General features: G+C 50.6%; 1 protein-coding gene and 1 long non-coding RNA gene across 6 annotated transcripts in view; one reads left to right on the forward strand and one right to left on the reverse strand.

Annotated features, from left to right (window-relative positions):
* MYLK (myosin light chain kinase) overlaps positions 1-19,941 on the forward strand; it is a 258,430-nt gene that overhangs the window by 226,148 nt on the left and 12,341 nt on the right. For all 5 annotated transcript variants that reach the window (XM_045540120.1, XM_045540116.1, XM_045540118.1 and 2 more), the window contains 6 exons: positions 1,364-1,396; positions 1,496-1,589; positions 2,826-3,029; positions 8,648-8,865; positions 10,878-11,001; positions 17,475-17,627. In XM_045540120.1, coding sequence (XP_045396076.1) covers positions 1,364-1,396; positions 1,496-1,589; positions 2,826-3,029; positions 8,648-8,865; positions 10,878-11,001; positions 17,475-17,627 — 826 coding nt within the window. The remainder of the gene's footprint in view (positions 1-1,363; positions 1,397-1,495; positions 1,590-2,825; positions 3,030-8,647; positions 8,866-10,877; positions 11,002-17,474; positions 17,628-19,941) is intronic.
* On the reverse strand, positions 5,082-15,724 carry LOC123630469. Its single transcript, XR_006732687.1, has 4 exons — positions 15,695-15,724; positions 9,077-9,257; positions 7,018-7,128; positions 5,082-5,382 (listed from the first exon to the last, which is right to left on the reverse strand). It is a non-coding gene; the product is annotated as an uncharacterized LOC123630469 (long non-coding RNA).

Consider the following 19,941-nt stretch of genomic DNA (forward strand, 5'->3'; position numbering starts at 1 on the left):
ACTCACACTCACATGCTATCCCACTCACTCACACTATCCCACTAAAACTCTATCCCACACTCACACTCACACAGTATCCCACTCACACACTATCCCACACACTCACACTCACTGTCCCACTCAAGCACTATCCCACACTCACACTCACATGCTATCCCATTCTCACGTACTATCCCAACACTCACACTCACACACTATCCTACTCAAACACTATCCCACACTCACACTCTCACACACACACACTCACACTTTAAAAATCCTTTTTGTCCATGATGTCCCTCACATCCTTGTTCAGTTTTCCCAGGACCCCCTCGTCCGGCTGTCAGCCAGAGTGCAGCCCAGACCGTGGCTGAGGAGTGCACAGCAGACTCCTGAGCATTGCAGCTACAGCAGTCAGGACTCCAGAAACCATCTCCTGCCTCTTATGGATGGGGAAACTGAGGCCCAGAAAGGGAAAGGCACTTAGCCAAGGTCAAGCAGCCAGAGTGCCCTTATTGTCAAGAGACAAACCTATACCAAGGCAAAGGGAAGCCTGGAGCTCTGAAGCTGACGAGTCCTGCTGGGCACCCATTGTCCCCAGGCCCCCCACCCCGACTCCTGACACATCCACATGAGCAGCTGCCATGTCCCTCCTTGCCCGCCATGAGCACCTGTTGGTTTCACCTATGCCACATCACTCAACTCTCACTGTATTCCATGATTTCCTTTAAGGTACAACCCAAGGGCTATTTCTTCCGAGAATAATTGCTCTGACTTTATAGTTGCCCCCTTTTGTGCCACCCTCCTCGGTTGTGTATTTAGCTGGTACCACAGTGACACTGCTTGATGATGTAACACTTCGTAACCAATATTTCAAGTATACCTTTCTGCCTCTCTGACTGAGTTATAAGCTTCCAGAAAGGAGAGATCACGCCTTCTGTGCATTTTGTCTTGATTGCCCACAATAAGTAGCAAGGTACTCGGTACGTGGCTGGAATTCCGTAAGGCATGTTCAGCAAATGGATAAATGGATTTGACGCTAGAAGCACTTTTAAGTTGCTGACTTTTAAGCCAGGGCAGAAAGGGACTGTCATGGCTGTGTGCAGGTTCTGAAAGTCAAGAGGGACAGGAGGGGATGTGGAGAAGGGTATGTCTGGGGACCATGAGGTTAGAGAGGAAGGGGCGCAGGTGAGACCTGATGGGGGAGGGGGCTGTGGGGAGAGGCGGGTATCTGCCAGTCTGTACCTGGCCCTGTTTGGGGGATGCCCAGCGCTCTGAGCCTGTGAAGGCTGAGGCCTGGCAAGGCCCCCGACACGTCCTACTCTTGGTGGGCCTTCAGTACTAATCACCTGTGCTCTCTCTGTCCTTCCTTGTCTCCCCCCAGAGCCAAAGGATGAAGTGGAGGTGTCAGATGACGGTGAGTGCTGGCCACCTGTCCTCGGGTCAGGCTTGCAGGGTAGAGGGGGCTGAGCAGAGGCGTTGGTGGCTCACACTGACCCCCACCCGTGCCCCACAGACGAGAAGGAGCCCGAGGTCGATTACCGGACGGTGACAGTTAATACGGAACAAAAAGTATCTGACTTCTATGACATCGAAGAGCGACTAGGATCGTAAGTGGAATGGGTAGCTGCCTTTGGGGCCCCAGGGTGAGGGTGGCACAGGTCCCACAGTCAAATCCAGTGCCCTGACCTGCTGTCCTTTCTGGGCTCTGCCTCCCGACTGAGAGTCCTGCGGAATCAGGAGCGACTGCTCTTGGGAGCGTCGCACACCCACAGCTCTCTGTGGAGATGCTCATGTGGTTCTGTACCGGCCCAGCGCTGCGAAAGCCATGGGCAAGTCCTGCCTTTTCTGTGCCTCCGCGCACGGCACAGGACTGAAAGGAGAGGACTAGACCTGGGTCGGATTATCTTTGGATCCCTTCCCTTTGGTCCATCGGGGTCAGTTGAGCCTGATCAGCGCACGCTGTTCAGCAGTGCTGGCCCATCAGTGCTCCACTGAAATGCATAGCAGTCATCATAGCTCCCTTTGTGGACTTGGTCCACGCGGTTTACTCGGGCTCCTCCCCGGGGTGTGGAGGATGCTGGTGGGCTCAGACCCCAACCCTGAGCCTTCATCACAGCCAAGCTGTCTGTCTCCCTCCAACTCTCCACCCCTGGAGGAGTACAAGAGGGGGAAGAAAAAGGAATGGGAGTCGGCTTGTGTTTGCATTGGTTTCCGGGAAGCAAAGGAGTGATGCAGACCTCATAACAGCTCTGCAAAGGAGTCAGCACCGTCACAGAGGAACCCCATGCTCCACTGTCTCGGCAAATAGGATCCTGCCTGGGCCGTTGCCAGTGCATCAGTGCTAGGGCGTGGAGGGGAAGGAAGGCAGCCACTCAGTAATTCTCCACGTTTGGAAAGGGCTGCCTCAACCCAATCTCCATTGTCCCTCTGCAGGGAGGGGAAAGATGTCCATCCATCAGCCTAGATTGAGAGTAAGGCTGTCATCATTAGAAATGTGCTTCATTAGTACCAACTGAGTGTTTGGAGGAAACAAAATTTGAAAACAGAAACATGCTTCATTCATCTAGAACAAGGATCGGCAAACTTTTTCCATAAAGGTTCAGAAGTCAATATTTTAGGCTTTGTGAGCCATACGCTTGTGTCACAACTACTCCGCTCTGCCACTGCGACACAAAAGCAGCCATAGACAATATGGAAACAGACAGGTGTGGCTTCGTTCCAATAAAACCTTACTTACAAAAGAGGTGGGCCAGATTTGTCCCACGGGCCGCAATGTGCCAACCCCAATTTAGTAGAAAGCTCGGCTAAATTTGGCTTTTCTCTCCTCTCCCTTTTGTTTGCAGTGGGAAATTTGGACAGGTCTTTCGACTTGTAGAAAAGAAAACTAGAAAAATCTGGGCAGGGAAATTCTTCAAGGCGTATTCGGCAAAAGAGAAAGAGAACATCCGGCAGGAGATCAGCATCATGAACTGCCTCCACCACCCCAAGCTGGTGCAGTGTGTGGATGCCTTCGAGGAAAAGGCCAACATCGTCATGGTCCTGGAGATGTGAGTGGCCCGCCACCAGCACCCGGGCACTGTGGGCTTGGGGAGTCCCCGAATGTGTCTCCTCCACTGTCCCACCCCAGCCACCTCTGCCCTGATATGGAACGTGCTGCAAACAAGGGTGTGATATGCAAGATACTCACCAGCCTATGGCCAGGGCTGGCCAGTCAGAACCACATGGGCTGGCACTGACCCTCTGAGCCCCAGCAGGCAGCCCTGTGCTCACTTCCGTAACAAGCTGGCAGACCCCTGAGGACCCCTGTACCCTTTTCACCCTCATCTCCCTGTGAAAGGGCCAAAGCTGCCCCAAGGCTCCTTGGTTTCACTCAGGAGTATTCTCGCCTGTAGGTGGTTTGGAGTCCAGGGGTGGGACAGGAACAGGGCGGCTTCCTGACTTCCCTGTGAAAGACAGAGGGCCCAGGGCCGGGGCTGGAATCCAGGAGCGGAACCCTTGCTCTGGGTCCTCCCTGTGCCTCTGCAGGCCCCGTTCTGCCCTCGTTTGAGCCATTTTGACTTGTCACTCAGCAGAGCGTAGTGCTTTCTCTGCTGGGTTGTACCAAGGCTGGGGGATGGACCAGATGACCTCCAGCCAGGGCTTTCCCAGAATCCTTTGTTTTATCTACCTCCCAATCCTCCAGCCACCGCACACGTGCAGACACACACACAAACACACAAATACACATATGCAGACACATACACTGGCATCAGTAAGCCAGGCATCCTCCACTGTGTCTGTGTATTTTAAGAGTTTTCTTTTTTTTTTATCTGAATGTTTTATATGACACAATCACCTCAAAAAATATAAGGAAATGCACAGTGAAAAGTCCCCGGCTACCCTGTACCAACTCCCCACCACTACCACCACAGGTAAATAGTTTTATTGGTTTTGTCTGTATCCTTCCAAACATAAGCATGTATGTGAAAATATAAGCATATATGATATATATTAATATGTTCTTATTTTCCCACCTTTTAACACAAAAGGCAATTTATTGTACTCACTATTTTATACTTTGCTTTTTTCAACAAATTGATGTGGGAGATGGTCGCATATTGACACCTCATTCTCACAGCTCCATGGGACTTTGTCATATGGATATATCGCAATTTATTAAGCAGTCTTCATCTGATAGGAGGATGGGTAGTTTCTAGTCTTTTGCTTTTACAAACAAGCATTATTTGTAACCTACGTCTTTTCACTCATGCCTGTGTATATCTGTATGATAAATTTCCAGAAGTAATGGAGTGCTAGATTAAAAGGGTATGCACATTTGAAATTTTGAGAAATATTGTAAAATTGCCTTCAGCATCCTTGAATTGCTCAGACTGAACTTTGGGGACCTGGGTCCTTTGGAGAAGTCTCTGTCAGCATCTTGGCATTCTTTCCCCGGAAAGCTAAGGCCAGGGGACATCCCCAAGCTTTAACTGTGAGTGGAATATTAATTAGTCTCTTCTCTCCCCTCATTGCATTAGCATTTTGGCAAAGAGGTGTTTCCTTTAAGTATGTGTTCTGTGGAAAAGGCAGTAGTGGTTGAGAGCACAGACTTGAGTCAGGTAAACCTTACTTCGCATCCCAGCTCTGCCTCTTACTTGTTGTTTGACTTGAGCAAGTCTGTCAGTTGTGGCAATCCTTAGTTTCATCATCCATAAAAGAGGATATTAAAACCGCCTCATGAGCACTGTGAGGATTAAATGGAATAATGCATGTGAGGCACAGTGCTCCGTCATGGGAGCTGTCGTTAGCTGTGTGATGCATTGACTTTGTCTGTAGCCTGGTCTTTTTCCACTTAAAAGTACTTTTTGAGCATTTAACATCCAACTAGGTGCTGTGGAACAAATCCCTCTTAGTATTTGGGAAGCCTGGCTTCAGTTTCTGCTACTATTGAGTTGCGATTCTGTAATTTGTTAAATCCTACCAGTGAGAAGAGGTATTTGGATTAGAATAATTGATCTCAAGACTCCCCGTTTTGCTGTAGAATTCTCCAATTCTGTGGAACCAAAAAGGACTCAGAGACAATCTCCATTTGTATCTCTCAATCTATTTTCATCCCCAAATTCAAACTTTCCTCCCCACTTTCAGGAAATATTTAGCCCATGCCGTGGCCTCGTTCATTACATGCTCACAATAGCCCCGTGGGCTGCATCTTTTCACATTTATTCCAGGACAGGTTGCTCCATCCAGGCAGTGTGGGCATGTGAGGACATGTGGAGAAATGTCTCATCTTAGAAGTTAGACCTTGAGCGAGTTAGTGTGGGGGGCAGGGAGGGGGCAGGAGGCGGCAGGGCCTGGGGAAGGCTGGGCAGCAGCTCCAGTGGGCAGAATACCATACTTAGCTTGGAACGGGGAGTTGGCAAGCTGGATGGAAAAAGGGAGAAAACTTTAGGCTTCAGCTGGTCTGGCTTTCATCCCTCCACCCCATGCCTCCCCCGTGGACGGCAGCAGGTCTACGTGCACAGATGCCAGAGGTGTGCCTGCACTCGGGGGAAGAAGCTGGCCCCGGATAGGAACTCAACCCTTCCAGCTTAAACATGCTCGGACTTGACCACTGAGAGGGGAAAGGTTGATTATCACTCTTTGCTATTCTCCTTGTTTGATGGAGAAACTGAGATTAAGAGGAGGATGCCTGGTGATACAGAAAAATGAAAACATATTCCAGGGTCCCAGCCTTCAGTTCAGCTGCCTCAGATATAGTGAGAAATAAGAATAACTGTCTTCAGCCTTTCTGACTTCTGATTACTGGCAAGCCTCATTCATATAGCTCTGAGACAGGGCTTCCTTCAGGCCCCTGGGCTTGCTTGTCTTTTTGGAAGTGCCTGGGACATTCCAAGTCATGGTGGGACCCTGAGCACTGAAGAGGAAATGAAATTTAGGCTGAGCCACCTGTGGCTCATCTCACCTTTGTGCTACCGTGAGAAAAATTTATCAGAGCCCATCCAGCCGGCTGCCATGAGACAAGGGGAGGGTATCAAGTCCCCTGATAGCACCACTCCTTCTGGCTGCCTGGGAAGGCTGGCTGAAGTCTAGAGTTGGGGGGTAAATTCGATCTCTTGGGATCAGGTAGTCTTGCTGGTAGGTATTCACTCATCTACTCACTTATTCATTTCATTCACTCACTGTTCACTTACTAAGCACACATTTCCTCTGGCCCAGTCTTGGCCCTTGACATCCCGTCTCTGTGGGTGGTAGCTTCTTTCTAGAAAACCAATACTTTCCACCCATAGCACTGAGAATTTTGAAAAGAAACCTACAGAACCATTAATTCTACTTGTTTAACACCTTCCATTCTAGAAAGTAGAGCATAGGAACAATTTTCAAAATATATTAAATATACGTGAATAGAATTGAACCCATTTGAATTTATATTGAATAAGTTTTACCTCTAAAAATGTAGCAGTAATTATCTCCAAGGCTCAGATTTCTACCACTCATTGCCTTAGACGTTCCCAAGGGCACTGAATGTAATGGCTGCTTGCCTTTTGAGAATATTTTTAATTTAATAGCAAACGTTTTGGGGCACCTTGGCTGTGCCAGATACTATCAGATGTAAATAGGGGCCTAGAGATGCACCAGACGTCTTACAGACATGTTCACAAACAACTTTAAGACAAGGCAGGCTTGATACAAAAAGTGCAGAGACAAGGCTCTGGTGCCCAGGGAGGGAAAGTCATTTCACAGGGAAATGGGGAGTGATTTCTCAGAACGCGTGAATTTCAGCTGGCCTTCCAGGAGTGCTAGTTGAGTAAGCCAGAATTTCTCATTCTTATGATCTAGTCTGGTCATAAGAATGACCTGAGGTATTTATTAAAAATATGGATCCTCAGATCATTCCCAAGATTTCTAAATCAAAATCTCCAAAGTAAGAGCTTAGGAATCTATATTTTTAATAAGAGCCCCAAGTGATTCTTTAAAATCAAAAATTTTACTGATAATTTCATTGATAATTAACATTGAGGATTTACTATGTTCCAGACACTCCTCTAAGCAGTTTACCTGTATTAGCTCATCCAGTCTTTGCAGCAACCCTGTGAGATGGTGCTGTTCTTATCTGCATCGTACAGAGGAGGAAATTGAAACCCAGAGATGTTAAGAATTGGCTGAAACCTAAGAATAGAGGTGAGAGTTTAGCTTGGTGGAGAGCAATAGACATGGAGGACACGAGGACAAGTGGCGCCACCTGCTGGCCGTGCAGGAACCTTCCCCTGTTGGTTCTAAACGTCAGTTCTAGCTGCCCCCAGCGGCCACTGGCACAGACGGCCTTGCCCAGCTCAGCCCTCCAGAAGTGGGTGTCCCGTGTCCTGTGACCCACAGGCTGTGGTGTGCTGCGCCCCATGGTGTATCCCTGTCTCTCTCCCGCAGAGGTTAGTGACAAGATCTGTTTGGTCCACCACAGGTTGTCAAATAACAATTAATATGTACTGAGCACCTACTGTGTGTTAGGCTTCATACTTTACAAAGGATTCTACATTCCTAACAACTCTATGAGGTTGGGACAGATAAGGAAACTGGGGCTCAGAAAGGTTAACCAGCTCACCCGAGGTCACACAACTTGCAAAGGGCATAGACAGGATTCAAACTCAGCTCCTGCCCCTCTTCGCAATGACTCCCCTTAGGAGTCCTTGTAAGATGACAGGCCCTGAACAAAGCCTCCCCGGCCTTGTTCAGCTGGTAGACCCACAGGCCATTGTAGAAAAGTGAGCTTACTAATATCTGGGAACTGCATAAGTTACCAAGGAGATGCTGTAAATTTGCTAAGCAGTGAGCAAGGAAGGTGGGTTCGGAGGGTGGGACAGGGGAAAAGAGAGGACCTGTGCAACTCGGGCAGTGGGGCCGTGCATTTGCACTGAAGGGCAGTATGCTGGCTGGCCGGGGCCCGGCAGCAGTCCTTAGCCAAGGATGTGCAGCTGTGGGCTCCAGAAGCACGGAGTTGACTGGACAAGCCCAGGATCTCAAGCCTATCCTGGCAGACAGGATTACACTCCCAGCCTGGGCAAGGAAGGGGCCCAGGGGAGACAAGTTAGTTATGGCTAGAGGAAGTAAACTGATGCTATAGGCCTAGCTGGAGTAAGCAAATCTATCACAACTGTAGGTATGACGGGTTATAACCAACCACTTTTAGAAAATTTGCTGAGCTTCCTTATTATTGAAGATCTTTTTCTGTTCCTGGCTATGCAAAATAAATGCTTATGGTTACTGTGAGTATTTTAAACTTTACTTCCCTGTGACTAAAAGATACAGCTAAGGTGCAAGAATGTTCCCTTATGCATCTGTGGTCATCTGAGAGAAAGAGACTGCCCAGCAGTCTCTGTTTTTGCTAAGGAGATTGTGTCTGGATTTCTCCGTTCACACCCACCTCTGAAACTGCCTGGCCTAGATGTGCCCCTGAATCCCCCGGCAGCTTAGCAGGGTCCCCCAGGCAGGAACCCAGGAGGCCTTGACCCTCCTCCCATGGTGGAAGATGGGACTCAGGAAGCTGCAGAAAGTACCCATCACCCCCATTGCCCGGGCTTTCCTGCCAGTTCCCCTGCTCCCAGCCTCCCCCCGGCCAGACTCCCTGCCAGCCTGGCCCGCCCACTGCTATGGTCTGACCACCCTCTGCTCTCCCCGCCTCCTGTTCCCGCAGCGTGTCAGGGGGTGAGCTGTTTGAGCGCATCATTGACGAGGACTTCGAGCTGACGGAGCGCGAGTGCATCAAGTACATGAGGCAGATCTCGGAGGGGGTGGAGTACATCCACAAGCAGGGCATCGTCCACCTAGACCTCAAGCCCGAGAACATCATGTGCGTCAACAAGACGGGCACCAGAATCAAGCTCATCGACTTCGGTCTGGCCAGACGGCTGGGTAAGGCCACCTCTCCTGCTGTCCCCGCCGTGTAGCGGCCGGGGCTCTTTGCATTCCACACACTGGCGGTTAGAGGAACTGTACAGTATTAGAGTTAAATCAGAGACCATGAAGACTGCTCAGGTTCAAATCCTGCCTCTACCACTTACTAGCTGTGTGGCTGTAAGCCTGAAATTCCTCGCCTGTGAAGGGGTTTAATACTAGCACCTACCTTGTAGATTTGTTAGGAGGATCGGGCATGTTAATGCAGGTAAAGTGGTGGAACAGTGCCTGATGATGATGACGATGATTATGCCTTCTTTTGTTTTTCACTCTGGTGCCATTAGGGACAAAACTCATGTAGGTGATGGTGGCTCCTCTCACCTGTATCATGTTATACAGTTTCCAGAGCACTGTCACATAAAAAAACAGACTGTCATTGTGAGGTAGTCAGTGCAGATGTTATGAGCCCCAGTTGATAGACAAGGATGCTGAGGTTCATGATAGTTTTGCCCAGGAGGACCCACCCTGAGCAGGGGAAGTGCTGGGGGTGGAATAAGGACCCCGCCCACCCAGGGCAGCTCCTCTGCTGCTCCCACACTGGGCAGGAGGGAGGGAATGGGGAAACGGAAAGGCTTCCAAACCCAGCCCCGAAAGCGTTTTGGTCGGTGACCATCTGCCTCATATTCTGCCTGTGCCCACCCTGCCTCTGTAGCTCTTTGATGTCTCAGTAATTGAGGAAACAGCTTCACACTCCGCACTCGGCCACTGTGCTGTTTGCAAGGAGCCCCAGGGCTGGGGTGAGCTGACCTTTATTTCACTACCCTGCGGGGAGCAGGAAGGAGATGGCCACGCTAATGCCACCCAGCACACTTCTCCCAGCGTGCCAGTGCTGGTTGCAGCTGCGTTGGTCGTAAGAGGAAAGTGAGGCCTCGGCTGGCCCGGTGTTCAGCAGCCCTGATGCCAGGTGACTGCACCTGCTCTGCTCCCTGCAGGGACGGGTGGGGGCAGCAACTGGCGTACAGGGCCTGCCTTTGCACAGTAACCGCTAACAAATTAAACAAATAGGGAGGCCACTGGCCTCAGGCGCCAGCAGCATCAGAGCCCAAGGAACACAACGTTCAGGTTCCCTCGGTGAAGGGTTATTGTGGGAACAGTGGTATGCACCAAGGAATGGCCAGAGAACTGGGGAGTGGTTACAATGTAGCAGGAAGGGCTTAGGAGCAAGAGTTGGAGCAGAGCTTTCATATCATGAGGGCTGTGAAGTGCTTTATTGCAAAACATTTGCCACAGGCTCTGCAAAGTTAGGCAAGACCAGATGCAGCCCACAAGCCACTGATGACCGTCTCCTCCCAGAGCCGGTGCCTACACCAGGTGCCTGCCTCTAGCGCCCACTAGTGGGCATCCCTGGCCCTTTATGGCTAAGAGGCACCACCTTGGGGTTAAGGCCTCTCCTGAATGCCCTCCCGGCAGCTCCTGGAGGAGAGCCATGGAGCTGTGATGTGCAGGAGAGCAGTGGGGTGGGGTGGGGGAGAGCGTGGCTCAGGAGTTGGACCACCCGGGCTTGAGTCTGACCACCACTATTAACTGGGTGGGGGAATCACTTCACTTACTGGGCCTCAGTCTCGTCCCTGGTAATACGGGCATCATACCCACCCCTTAGGGTTGGTGAGGATATTAAATGGGAAAATCCTTGTAAAGCTGGTAGCAGGTACATGGGACATAATGAATGTTAGAGATTATTATTGATACCAAGCATAAGTCAGAAGGGGCAGGGGCAGGTGCTTTAATAGCCCCGTGGCCCCCGGCTGCCCCACTCAGGTGAGGTGAGTGTGCAGTGTGTGGTTTCACAGGTGTGGATGCTCTTGTTTAACAAGGAGGCCGAATGTCTCTGTGCCGTCACCCAAGGACCGAGCCCTGGGCCCTTGTCTGTGCCCCTCCCAGGCCGGGCCAGCACACAGATGAGGGCAGCCGCTGACCCGAGCTGGCTCTGTGCTGTGCTGGCGATTGATCCCTCTGCATCCTGGTTTCAGAGAATGCGGGCTCTCTGAAGGTCCTCTTTGGCACCCCGGAGTTTGTGGCTCCTGAAGTGATCAACTACGAGCCCATCGGCTACGCCACGGACATGTGGAGCATCGGGGTCATCTGCTACATCCTGTGAGTGCCGGGCACATGGGGTGGGGCAGAGGGACCCGCAGAAGGTGCCCAGGCTGCACTGACGTTGTGAGGGAGCGGCCAGGGTGGGTCACGGCGAGGATCCCTCCTGAGTTGGGAAGGTGTGGGCTCCGACAGGTCAGTAGCCTGCATCACATACTGTAGCCTCACATAGCTCCACACACCAGGGTCCCCACCCCAGGCCCTCACTGTCCCCAAGGCTGGCCAGCCTGGGCCTTTGGTCAGGAGGGTGGGAAATGTGGCTGGTGGCTCCACAAAGGAGGGAGGGAGCCAGGTCATATCTCTGGGCATCCTCATGGTCTTAGAGGACAGTACCCCACCCTCACAGGGCGGGGACCCCAACGGCCAGCCTCATCTCTGAGTCTAGCATAAGGACCAATTAATAAACACTTTTGAAGATAGTCTTCGATGGCACCAACAGACAACAGAGAGCAACACAGTAATTAGAGCTGAGAAACCAGGTGGAAAATACCGCATATGAAGCTGTTTCAATTAACAACATTGCAGAAAGAGAGGGGCGGCCAGCAGCCTCGTCCAGGGCTGCACAGACATTTGCTGCATGAATCCTCTCAGCGTCTCCTTCAACTAGGGTTTTGATTCAGGTCTGGGGGATCTGAGAGTCCACATTTCTAACAGTTTCCATGTTGCTGATGGTGCCGGTCCAAGGTCCACACTTTGAGTAACAAGGGTACAGGACACATTCCTGAGGTCTTGCTAATTTAGTCCCTGAAGCCCCAGGCTGCAGACAGTCCTTAGCCTCAGAGGCAGTCCCTGAACTTGTGTAGCAATACCCAGTGGTAGGATGGTCTCCCTGAAGAGGCAGATATGTGTGCGTTCATTAAAAAATATTTTTGTTGCCAAAACAAAAGAAAAATGTAATATTTTCATAGAAAACTTCAGGAGGACCTCTAAGAATACTTTCTCAGACCCCTGGGGGCTTCAGACCCCAGTTTGAGAATGGTGATTCTGATGCATACTTGGGTTTAGGACCAGTATTACAAAAGCTTTAGTAGAAGTGACTTTTGTATAATGTGGCTTTTTCACATGCGCAGGAGTTTTACTCTCACAGTGGCCTGTTAGGACAGGCTCCCTCAGTGGAACCTGTGCCACAGGTTCTGTACCCCAGACAGTCATCATCTTCCCTGCCTGGGATCAGCCCCAGCACCACACCCTCCCCCAGATCAGCAGAGAAACCCCTGGCCCACGCATGTCCCTGCCTCTCCCGACCCCTCCCCACTCCCAGAGAAAGAGGCTGGTGAGTGAAGGCAACAAGTGCTCTGGACGTTTTGCTCCTGGCTCCCTTGGTAAGTGAGGAACAGCAGAGCCAGTCCCAGTCTGCCCCTTCCGGAGCTGTCCCCGGCCTGCACGGTGCTCACACTGATCTCTGACCCTTGAGAAGCAGTCCTTGACCAGCTCACGTGGTGCAGACCCAGCTGCCATACAGCCTGCTTGGTCCCCGGGCCCCTCTCCAGCCATCAGAGACCCTTGCCTTGCTGTTTGCCCCTCAGTCAGTCCTCCCACCACTGTGGCACAGGGGTCGTCTGCAGCCACCCTCTTCATGTAGGATCTTGATTGGTCGGCCATGGCTGGAACTCAGTCCTCCTTTGGCGTAGGGGTGACTGGGGCCAAGAAAGCCCGCATGGCTGCCCACTTCCCACAGGCTGGGCAGGGCGACCAACTGTCCCAGGATTTGCCAGGATACAGGACCTTCAGTGCTAAAAGGGGGACAGCCCCAGGCAAACTAGGGCAGTCGGTCTCTCTGCTGGTCAGTGACAGAGCAGTGGCTAGACTGCTCAGTAAGTTTTCACAGTGAACACACCTGCGCCACCTATACCCAGATCAAGAAACCAGACACTGCCAGGGCCCTGCAGTCCTCTGGTGCCCCTCCTGCTTCTGTCCTCCAGAGGTAACCCTTATCCTCGTGTCTAATGTCATGGGTTAGCTTTGCCTGTTTGTGAACTTTATATAAATGAAATCATACAGAAATAAGTGTCTGGCTTTTTTTGCTTGACATTGTGAGATTCATTCATAGTATTATTTGTTGTAGATTATTTATTCTCAGTGCTATGTAGTAGTATTCCATTGTGTGAATGCAATCCAATTAATTTATCTATTCTACTTTAATGGGTGTTTGAGCAGTTTCCAGACTACCTGGGGTATTACAACATCTTGGAGTATTATAAGCATTCTGGTACATGTGTTTCAGTGAACATACTTATACATTTCTTCTGTTGGTTGGATATATAATCTAGAACTAGAATTACTAGGTCATAAGAACACTTTATTGTAAAATGAAAGTTCTTCGAGGTGGAAGAACGTAGTAATTTGGGCACTATGCTACCTTTTTCGCCTACTTTTAGATTACTTTTTTCCTCTTTTTTTTTTGTCTTTTTTTATTACTTTGGAATATATTGACTATTCAACTTTTAGATTACTTTTAAAGCTAAGACCAAAGAGTTTTTGAAATGGGGAGAAGATCGTTTTGACGCTGAAGGTGTTTGGACAGGGGGTGTCAGGAAGGAGGAGGGGTGTGTGTGGCAGGGAGACTGGCTCAGGCTGGGTCAGCCCTGGGCAGCTCCTGGATCTGGGATGCCCTACTGTGAGCCACTGCCCTCTGGGGCTTTGGGGGGCTGGCCTAGTGCAGAGGGTGGAGGTCTGGGAGTCCCTCCTGAGCTCTGGCTCTCCGCAGAGAGTGGTGCTGTAAAGAAAAGTTGGAGCCACTAGAGGGCTTCTTTAAGCCCTGCTATGCAGAACTCTAGAGCCACTGCTGGAAGCACCGTGGCTGGAAGCATCCAGACGAGCTTCTCTGGTGGCCCTTGTGGCATCCTTTGCCCCAGTCCGCCCCTGTCTTTGGAGCTGGTTATCTGCCTGGAAGTCCCGGTCAGGGCCACTTCCACCTTTGTCCCAGGGAACCCTTCCTGATCTCTTCGCTGAGGCCAGTGAGAGAGGAGGGGCCAGAGAGTTGCAGGGAAAGTTCCAAGCTGTCTCAGCAGGTTGACTCCATTGGAGGAACTCCTGCAGTTACGCCTGCATACGCCCGCAGGCAGATCAGAGCAGATCCTGTTTGGGCACCAGAGACACCAGCCTGGCTACCAGCTCTCCCGGGACTTGGGCTGTGCTTTCCAGGCAGCGTGGAGAAGGAGCAGGTGGGGTCTTGGAGCCCCCACCCTCCCACCCCTGGGTCTGAAGGGAGACATTAAATTGCGTGGATACCTGGAGTTAGCAATACCCATTTGATTTCTGGCATGAAGAGCAAGTTACTGTATTTGTTGACTGGTTGACTTTTAACAAATAATTACTATTTTTTAATTAAAAACATGTAATCCCTTAGGCAAATTCTAGCAATAAAGAAAAAATTTTGAAAAATCCCACAAAATTCCACCATCCAGAAACAGTGTTACTGAAAATTCAAACACTCTCTTTGTCTCTCTGTCATGCTATGCATATATTCCATGTTTTATTCTAGAAATGTGTTTTTTTGTTTGTTTGGTTTGGTTTAGCTTTTGGAGACAGAGTGCAGTGGTGTTGTCATAGCCCACTGCAACTTCAAAGTCCTGGGTTCAAGTGATTCTCCTGCCTCAGCCTCCTGAGTAGCTGGGGCCACAGGTGCAGGCCACGACACCCAGCTCATTTTCCTATTTTTTGTAGAGACAGGGTCTCTCTCTTGCTCAGGCTGGTCTCAAATTCAGCATGCTCTTTAACAGGGAGAATGCAGGGGGAGCTGGGCAGGCCAGGAGCCAGCCGGGACACGGAGGGTATTTCAGACGGATGGGCTGCCAGGAAGGAGGAGCTCCCTGACTGGAGCGGTAGAAACATTGAGACCCATCTTTGCAGGATTACAGTTCCTAATTAGGAAAGGAGGTTTGCAGAGGGGGACCTTTCAGCATTCCACAGCAGGGTTGTTTGCTTTTCCTGCCATCTTTTGCAGTGCTGCTGGACTTCCCCCCTTTGCTCCAGATGGAAAATGTAAAAACCAGAAGAAGCAGGTAGCTGATACGCAAGGGACAGGCTGCTTCTCCGTGGGGCTTGCTTAGGCCACCCAGGATCGCAGAGATGGGGAGAGCTGGGAGGCCCCTAGGAAATCTAGCCCAGGCCCCTTGGTGTAGAAAAGGGGAAACTGAGGCCCAGAGAAGGAAAAGGAGTTGCATATAACAGTGCAGACTCAGGGACTGGTGAACTCCTGCCCTTCCCTCATGGGTTCATGACCAGGAATGACTCTCTCTTTGCCCTCTTAAAACATAAATCAGCATCTTGCTTTAAGAAAATGCCATTTGCAAAAATCTATTATTCAAAAACATAAATATGTTGATTAGGGTGAGATAATTCACATTACAAAAGCTTTCTTCTCTTTATAAAAGGTTTCACTAGAGGTTTCCTCCCATGGCAAGCTTTCTCCCAATATTTCAAGTGGGTTTTGTTCTACCAAACTCAGTGTTTGGGTACAGGTATATTTCATAAGCTTAGGCCTCTCAAATGCCAAAACTTCTCCAAAAGCTGTTAGCACAGCAGTCCTCAACCTTTTTGGCACCAAGGACCAGTTTCAAGGAAGACAATTTTTCCACAGACCAGGGGGCAGGGAGGATGGTTTCAGAATGACTCAAGCACATTACATTTATTGTGCACTTTATTTCTATTATTACATTGTAATATATGATGAAATGATTATACAACTCACCATAATGCAGAATCTAATGCCGTTGCTGATCTGGCAGGAGGTGGAGCTCAGGCGGTGATGCCAGCGATGGGGAGTGGCTGTAAATACAGATGAAGCTTCGCGCTTGCTCACTGCTCACCTCCTGCTGTGTGGCCTGGTTCTTAACAGGCCACGGACAGGGGATTGGGGACCACAGTGTTAGCACATTGTTGTGTATGATGATGACTCATAAGGATTTGAGAGAAGGGACATTAGTGAAGCCCTAACTTGAGAAGTTGATGGCATGAGGGCCCCAGACCCATCGCCTGGGGCTCAGTTGTGGTCAGGACAGGATCAGCTACATAATTTGCAAAATAAAAAAGATGTCCACTTGTTCAAACACTATTGAGAATTTCGAGAGGACAGCAGCAGAGCGTTAAATCAAGCATGGGGCTCATCCAAGGGTGGGACTCTGGGGAACTGCACAGGTCCAACACCCATGAGGCTGGCCCTAGGTCCGTGCGAAAGGTGGGGTGGGTTGCTGGTATGAAGATGAGGTGCACAAAGGTGAGAGGGGAGACTTATCCGCCATAAGTCTGGGCTATTCGGCTTTGAGATCCTTTACCTTCCCACGCCTATTTGGCTTAAGCTCTTGGTAAATGAGTCATTCCTGCAATCACAGACAGTGATTTAAGGCAGTGGAGGGAGCCCAGAGAACAGTGCAGTGGCTCAGGTCAGGGAGGGACTCCTTACTGTGGCCAGGCCTCGAGCTGCACACTGCAATTTACTTAATATTCATGGAAATGTCAGTGTAGTACAGCAGCTAAGAGGACAGGCTCTAAAGACAGAGGCCTCGGATCTCACTGGCAGTGAGAACCTTGGGCAGGTCACCTGACCCTGTGCTGTGCCTCAGTTTCCTCATCTGTAAGACAACATTTTAAGAGTTACCTGCATTATGGGACAGTATTAAGATTAAATGTGTGCATCTATTTTAAGCTTTTGACCCCGTGCCTGGCACATAGTAAATGTTTGATAAATGTTTGCTGCCATCACGATGATGCTGATGATGAAGGAAAGACTGCCTTAAGTGAAGTAGTAGATTCTCCACTTTAGAGGAGGAAACTGTGACACAGAGATGAGGGGGATTGCCCAAGGCCACCCAGCAAATGAAGAGGCTACGTACGCTCTTTCCTCTGCCACAGTACCTGGTGGGGAAGCTTTCTGGTTTGGTGGAAATGTCTCAGGTGCCCTGAACCCACTTTGCTGATTCAAAGTCTGTCTGTTCACTGGGCTCACACTTGCCGGGCCTCACCTGTGTGCTGGGCTTTCTTCTTGGAGCTGAAGGTGTACAAAGAAGAGGTGGGAGGGAGGGGACAAAAGGTGCAGTGACGCTCGCTATGCCTCATGACTGGTCCATGGAGAGGGTGCAGGAGGAAGGGACTTATGGAAGATTCTGTCCTGGGTTTGGGGGAAGCATAGAGGACAAGGACCGAGGGGCATATCAGCCCTGTCGTGTGCCCTGTGGAAGTCCATAAACTAAACCAAATTCCCTCCACCTCAGCCTCCCAGGCAGGTGGCGTCAAGAGGCAGGTGATGACCCAGAAGTGTGGTGAGCCACTGAGAAAAGGCAGGCCACAGAAGCCTGTGGGGAGCCACACCCTGTCTTCTTTCCACGGGTGGAGGAAAGGCAGGTGCAGAACCAACGGCGTGAGTTTGGGGGCAGAGGGGGCTTGCCAGCCCTCACCTGGGACCTCAGCACTCACTTGGGGGGCCTTCCCACTCTCCTCCACTCACCCCTGCTTTCCTGCTCTTATCTCCCCAGGGTCAGTGGCCTTTCCCCCTTCATGGGTGACAACGATAACGAAACCTTAGCCAATGTTACCTCAGCCACCTGGGACTTCGACGACGAGGCGTTTGATGAGATCTCTGATGATGCCAAGGATTTTATCAGCAATTTACTGAAGAAAGATATGAAGTAATGAGTTGAGAGTCCAGTCTTGGCAGCTTCCCTACTCCCTGCACCGGGGCTGGAAGGCAGGGATTCCCTTTGCCTGCTGGAGCTGCCTCTTCCGCCGAGGCTCCGGGCAGTCCTGGCGTGCCCTGAGGAGGGGAAGGCGGGCATGTGAGGGACCCAGCCTGAGTGTGCGTGGGGAGGGAAGGGGGTCTTCCTAGGCCCCTGCTCCCTGGTGCTGGACACTATGTTCATCTTTAGAAAGAGCACAGAAACCTGCCTTGAAAAGCAACACTTGACCAGTGGAGTTGCAGGCAGTGGGGCTGCTTGTTCTGCATGAATAATGACCACCCCTTTTGTTTTCTGGCTGTGGCCTGCCAAAGCCCTGCTGGAACCTCAGCCCCTCTTCAAGGGCTGCAGGGAAAGCACCCTCTCAACAATAGGAGCAGGGGCAGAGGCATCCTTAGAACCTATGTGTGGCTCCTGATCATGTCCCCAGATTATTATGGCTTGGCATGTTTTTCATATCTAAATTCCTTAAGAACTGCCTGCCTGAATATGGCCAAGTGCCTTCTAACACTGCCCAAAGGGAAGCTGTGATCCCAGGCCAGTGGGCTCAGGCTTCTCCCTGCTCCATCTCCATCCCGAGTCCCCAACAGTGTAGACTGTGAGGTTCCCCACCTCTGCCCACTGGGGCTGCCTGAGGGGTCAGTGGGTGAACAGGTAGAATAGTCGGGAACAGTGGGAGACCAGTGTGCCTGGGCCTGAGGCTGTGGGGAAAGGGCAGTGAAAGGGACCAGAGCCGGGAGGTGGGATTGAGGGTGGGCGGGGGGTGTGGCTAGACAGGATGTGTTGGTGAGGACTGTCCTGGTGAGAGAGGCTGTGCACCCTGGAGAGAGCTGCCCAGGGGAAGGGAGCAGTGGGGTGTCAGGTGAGACCAGCTAGCCTGGTGGCGGTTCACCCGCTCTGTAGCTCGGTGGCTAGATGAGGCAGGGCCTGGCTGCAGGTGCACCCAGGAGCTTGGAGCAGTTTGGCAATCCCAGGGAGCACTTGTAGCCTTGCCTGAGAAGGGTGGTTGAGATGGCTGGTGTGCTGGGAGAAGGGGAGGGTTGGCTGGAGGGTAGCTCCTCCAGGGCTGCAGGAGGCTCTGCCTTCCCCAGGTGACTCTGCAGCCCAGTGAGGCTGCACCTGGCTCCCCTCTGGGGAAAACGCTCATCAGAGCAGAACGCAGTTGCTACAGGGGCAATGCTGGAGAGGGTCCTAGACAGCTGGGTCTGGTTTTCCTGTTACCACCCTCTTCTAGGTCCTTTTTAGCCAGCTCAGGGCCAAACTCCCCCAGAGGCTACATTTCACACTCCTTTACAGTGAGGTCTTCTAGACTTTTGCTGTCACAACCTGTATCAGAAATGGGCACAACCCAAGGAGAATGAGGATGTTGTGGGGAGTCTAGAGTCCCTTCCAATGTGAGGGATCCCCCACACCCAAGGTGCTTCAGGAGACGGAACCCTCCCTCCAGTGATTCTTGTCCAAAGATGGCTTTTGTCAACCAAGCTTCATTCACTGAAGAGTTGATAAATGAGCTATTGTGTATACACCTTATTTTCTCATCTGACCTTGAATTAATTCAGTAACAGGCTGTGTTGGGCCCCTCTGTGCTCATAAAATAGACTCAACAAAAAATTGATCATATTCAAATAGATCAAGACACTAAATTCCCATAAACTCTTATACCTAGCATCTCTTCAACCAGAAATCTCCATCCATCAGCACTTAAAAAAAATCCTTTTCTATTATAAAAGTAATACATGCAAATTGTAGAAGATTTGATGCATATGGTAAAATTTAAATTGTCCATAATCCCTTTATCTAAAGATCACTACATTTTGTACACTGCTTTCCAGTCATTTTTCTACCTATGTTACCATTTGGATCTTTGGGCTTTATTAGTCCTGTGACAATTAAGGTGATGGCCCTAAAATGTTTCTAGATCCCCAGAGCTTTCAGAAGGATTAAACAAGTTTCAGTGCAGTTCTAAGGTTGCTGAAATTCACAGGCTACATCTAGGACATACTTATTTGAGTTGTAACAGGAAAAACCTGATACTTCACTGCACCGTAAGACATGAAAGTTCAGTGATTCTCAGAGGTTTTGTCCTAGTGTTTCACTTTGCACTCATCCAGATAAGGACGCAGAAGGATTAGGCTTCTGTGGGCCCCAGCCCTCCTGCACCCAATGGAACGACCCCCTACCCTGGAATATGGTGCCAGCCCTCCCCAGACATGTCAGCCCTGCAGCACGTACTCTTCCTAGACCCCAAGAGCAGGTCATGGGACTCCAG

Source organism: Lemur catta, chromosome 1, assembly GCF_020740605.2.
Source record: "Lemur catta isolate mLemCat1 chromosome 1, mLemCat1.pri, whole genome shotgun sequence".
Classification (NCBI taxonomy): Eukaryota; Metazoa; Chordata; class Mammalia; order Primates; family Lemuridae; genus Lemur; species Lemur catta.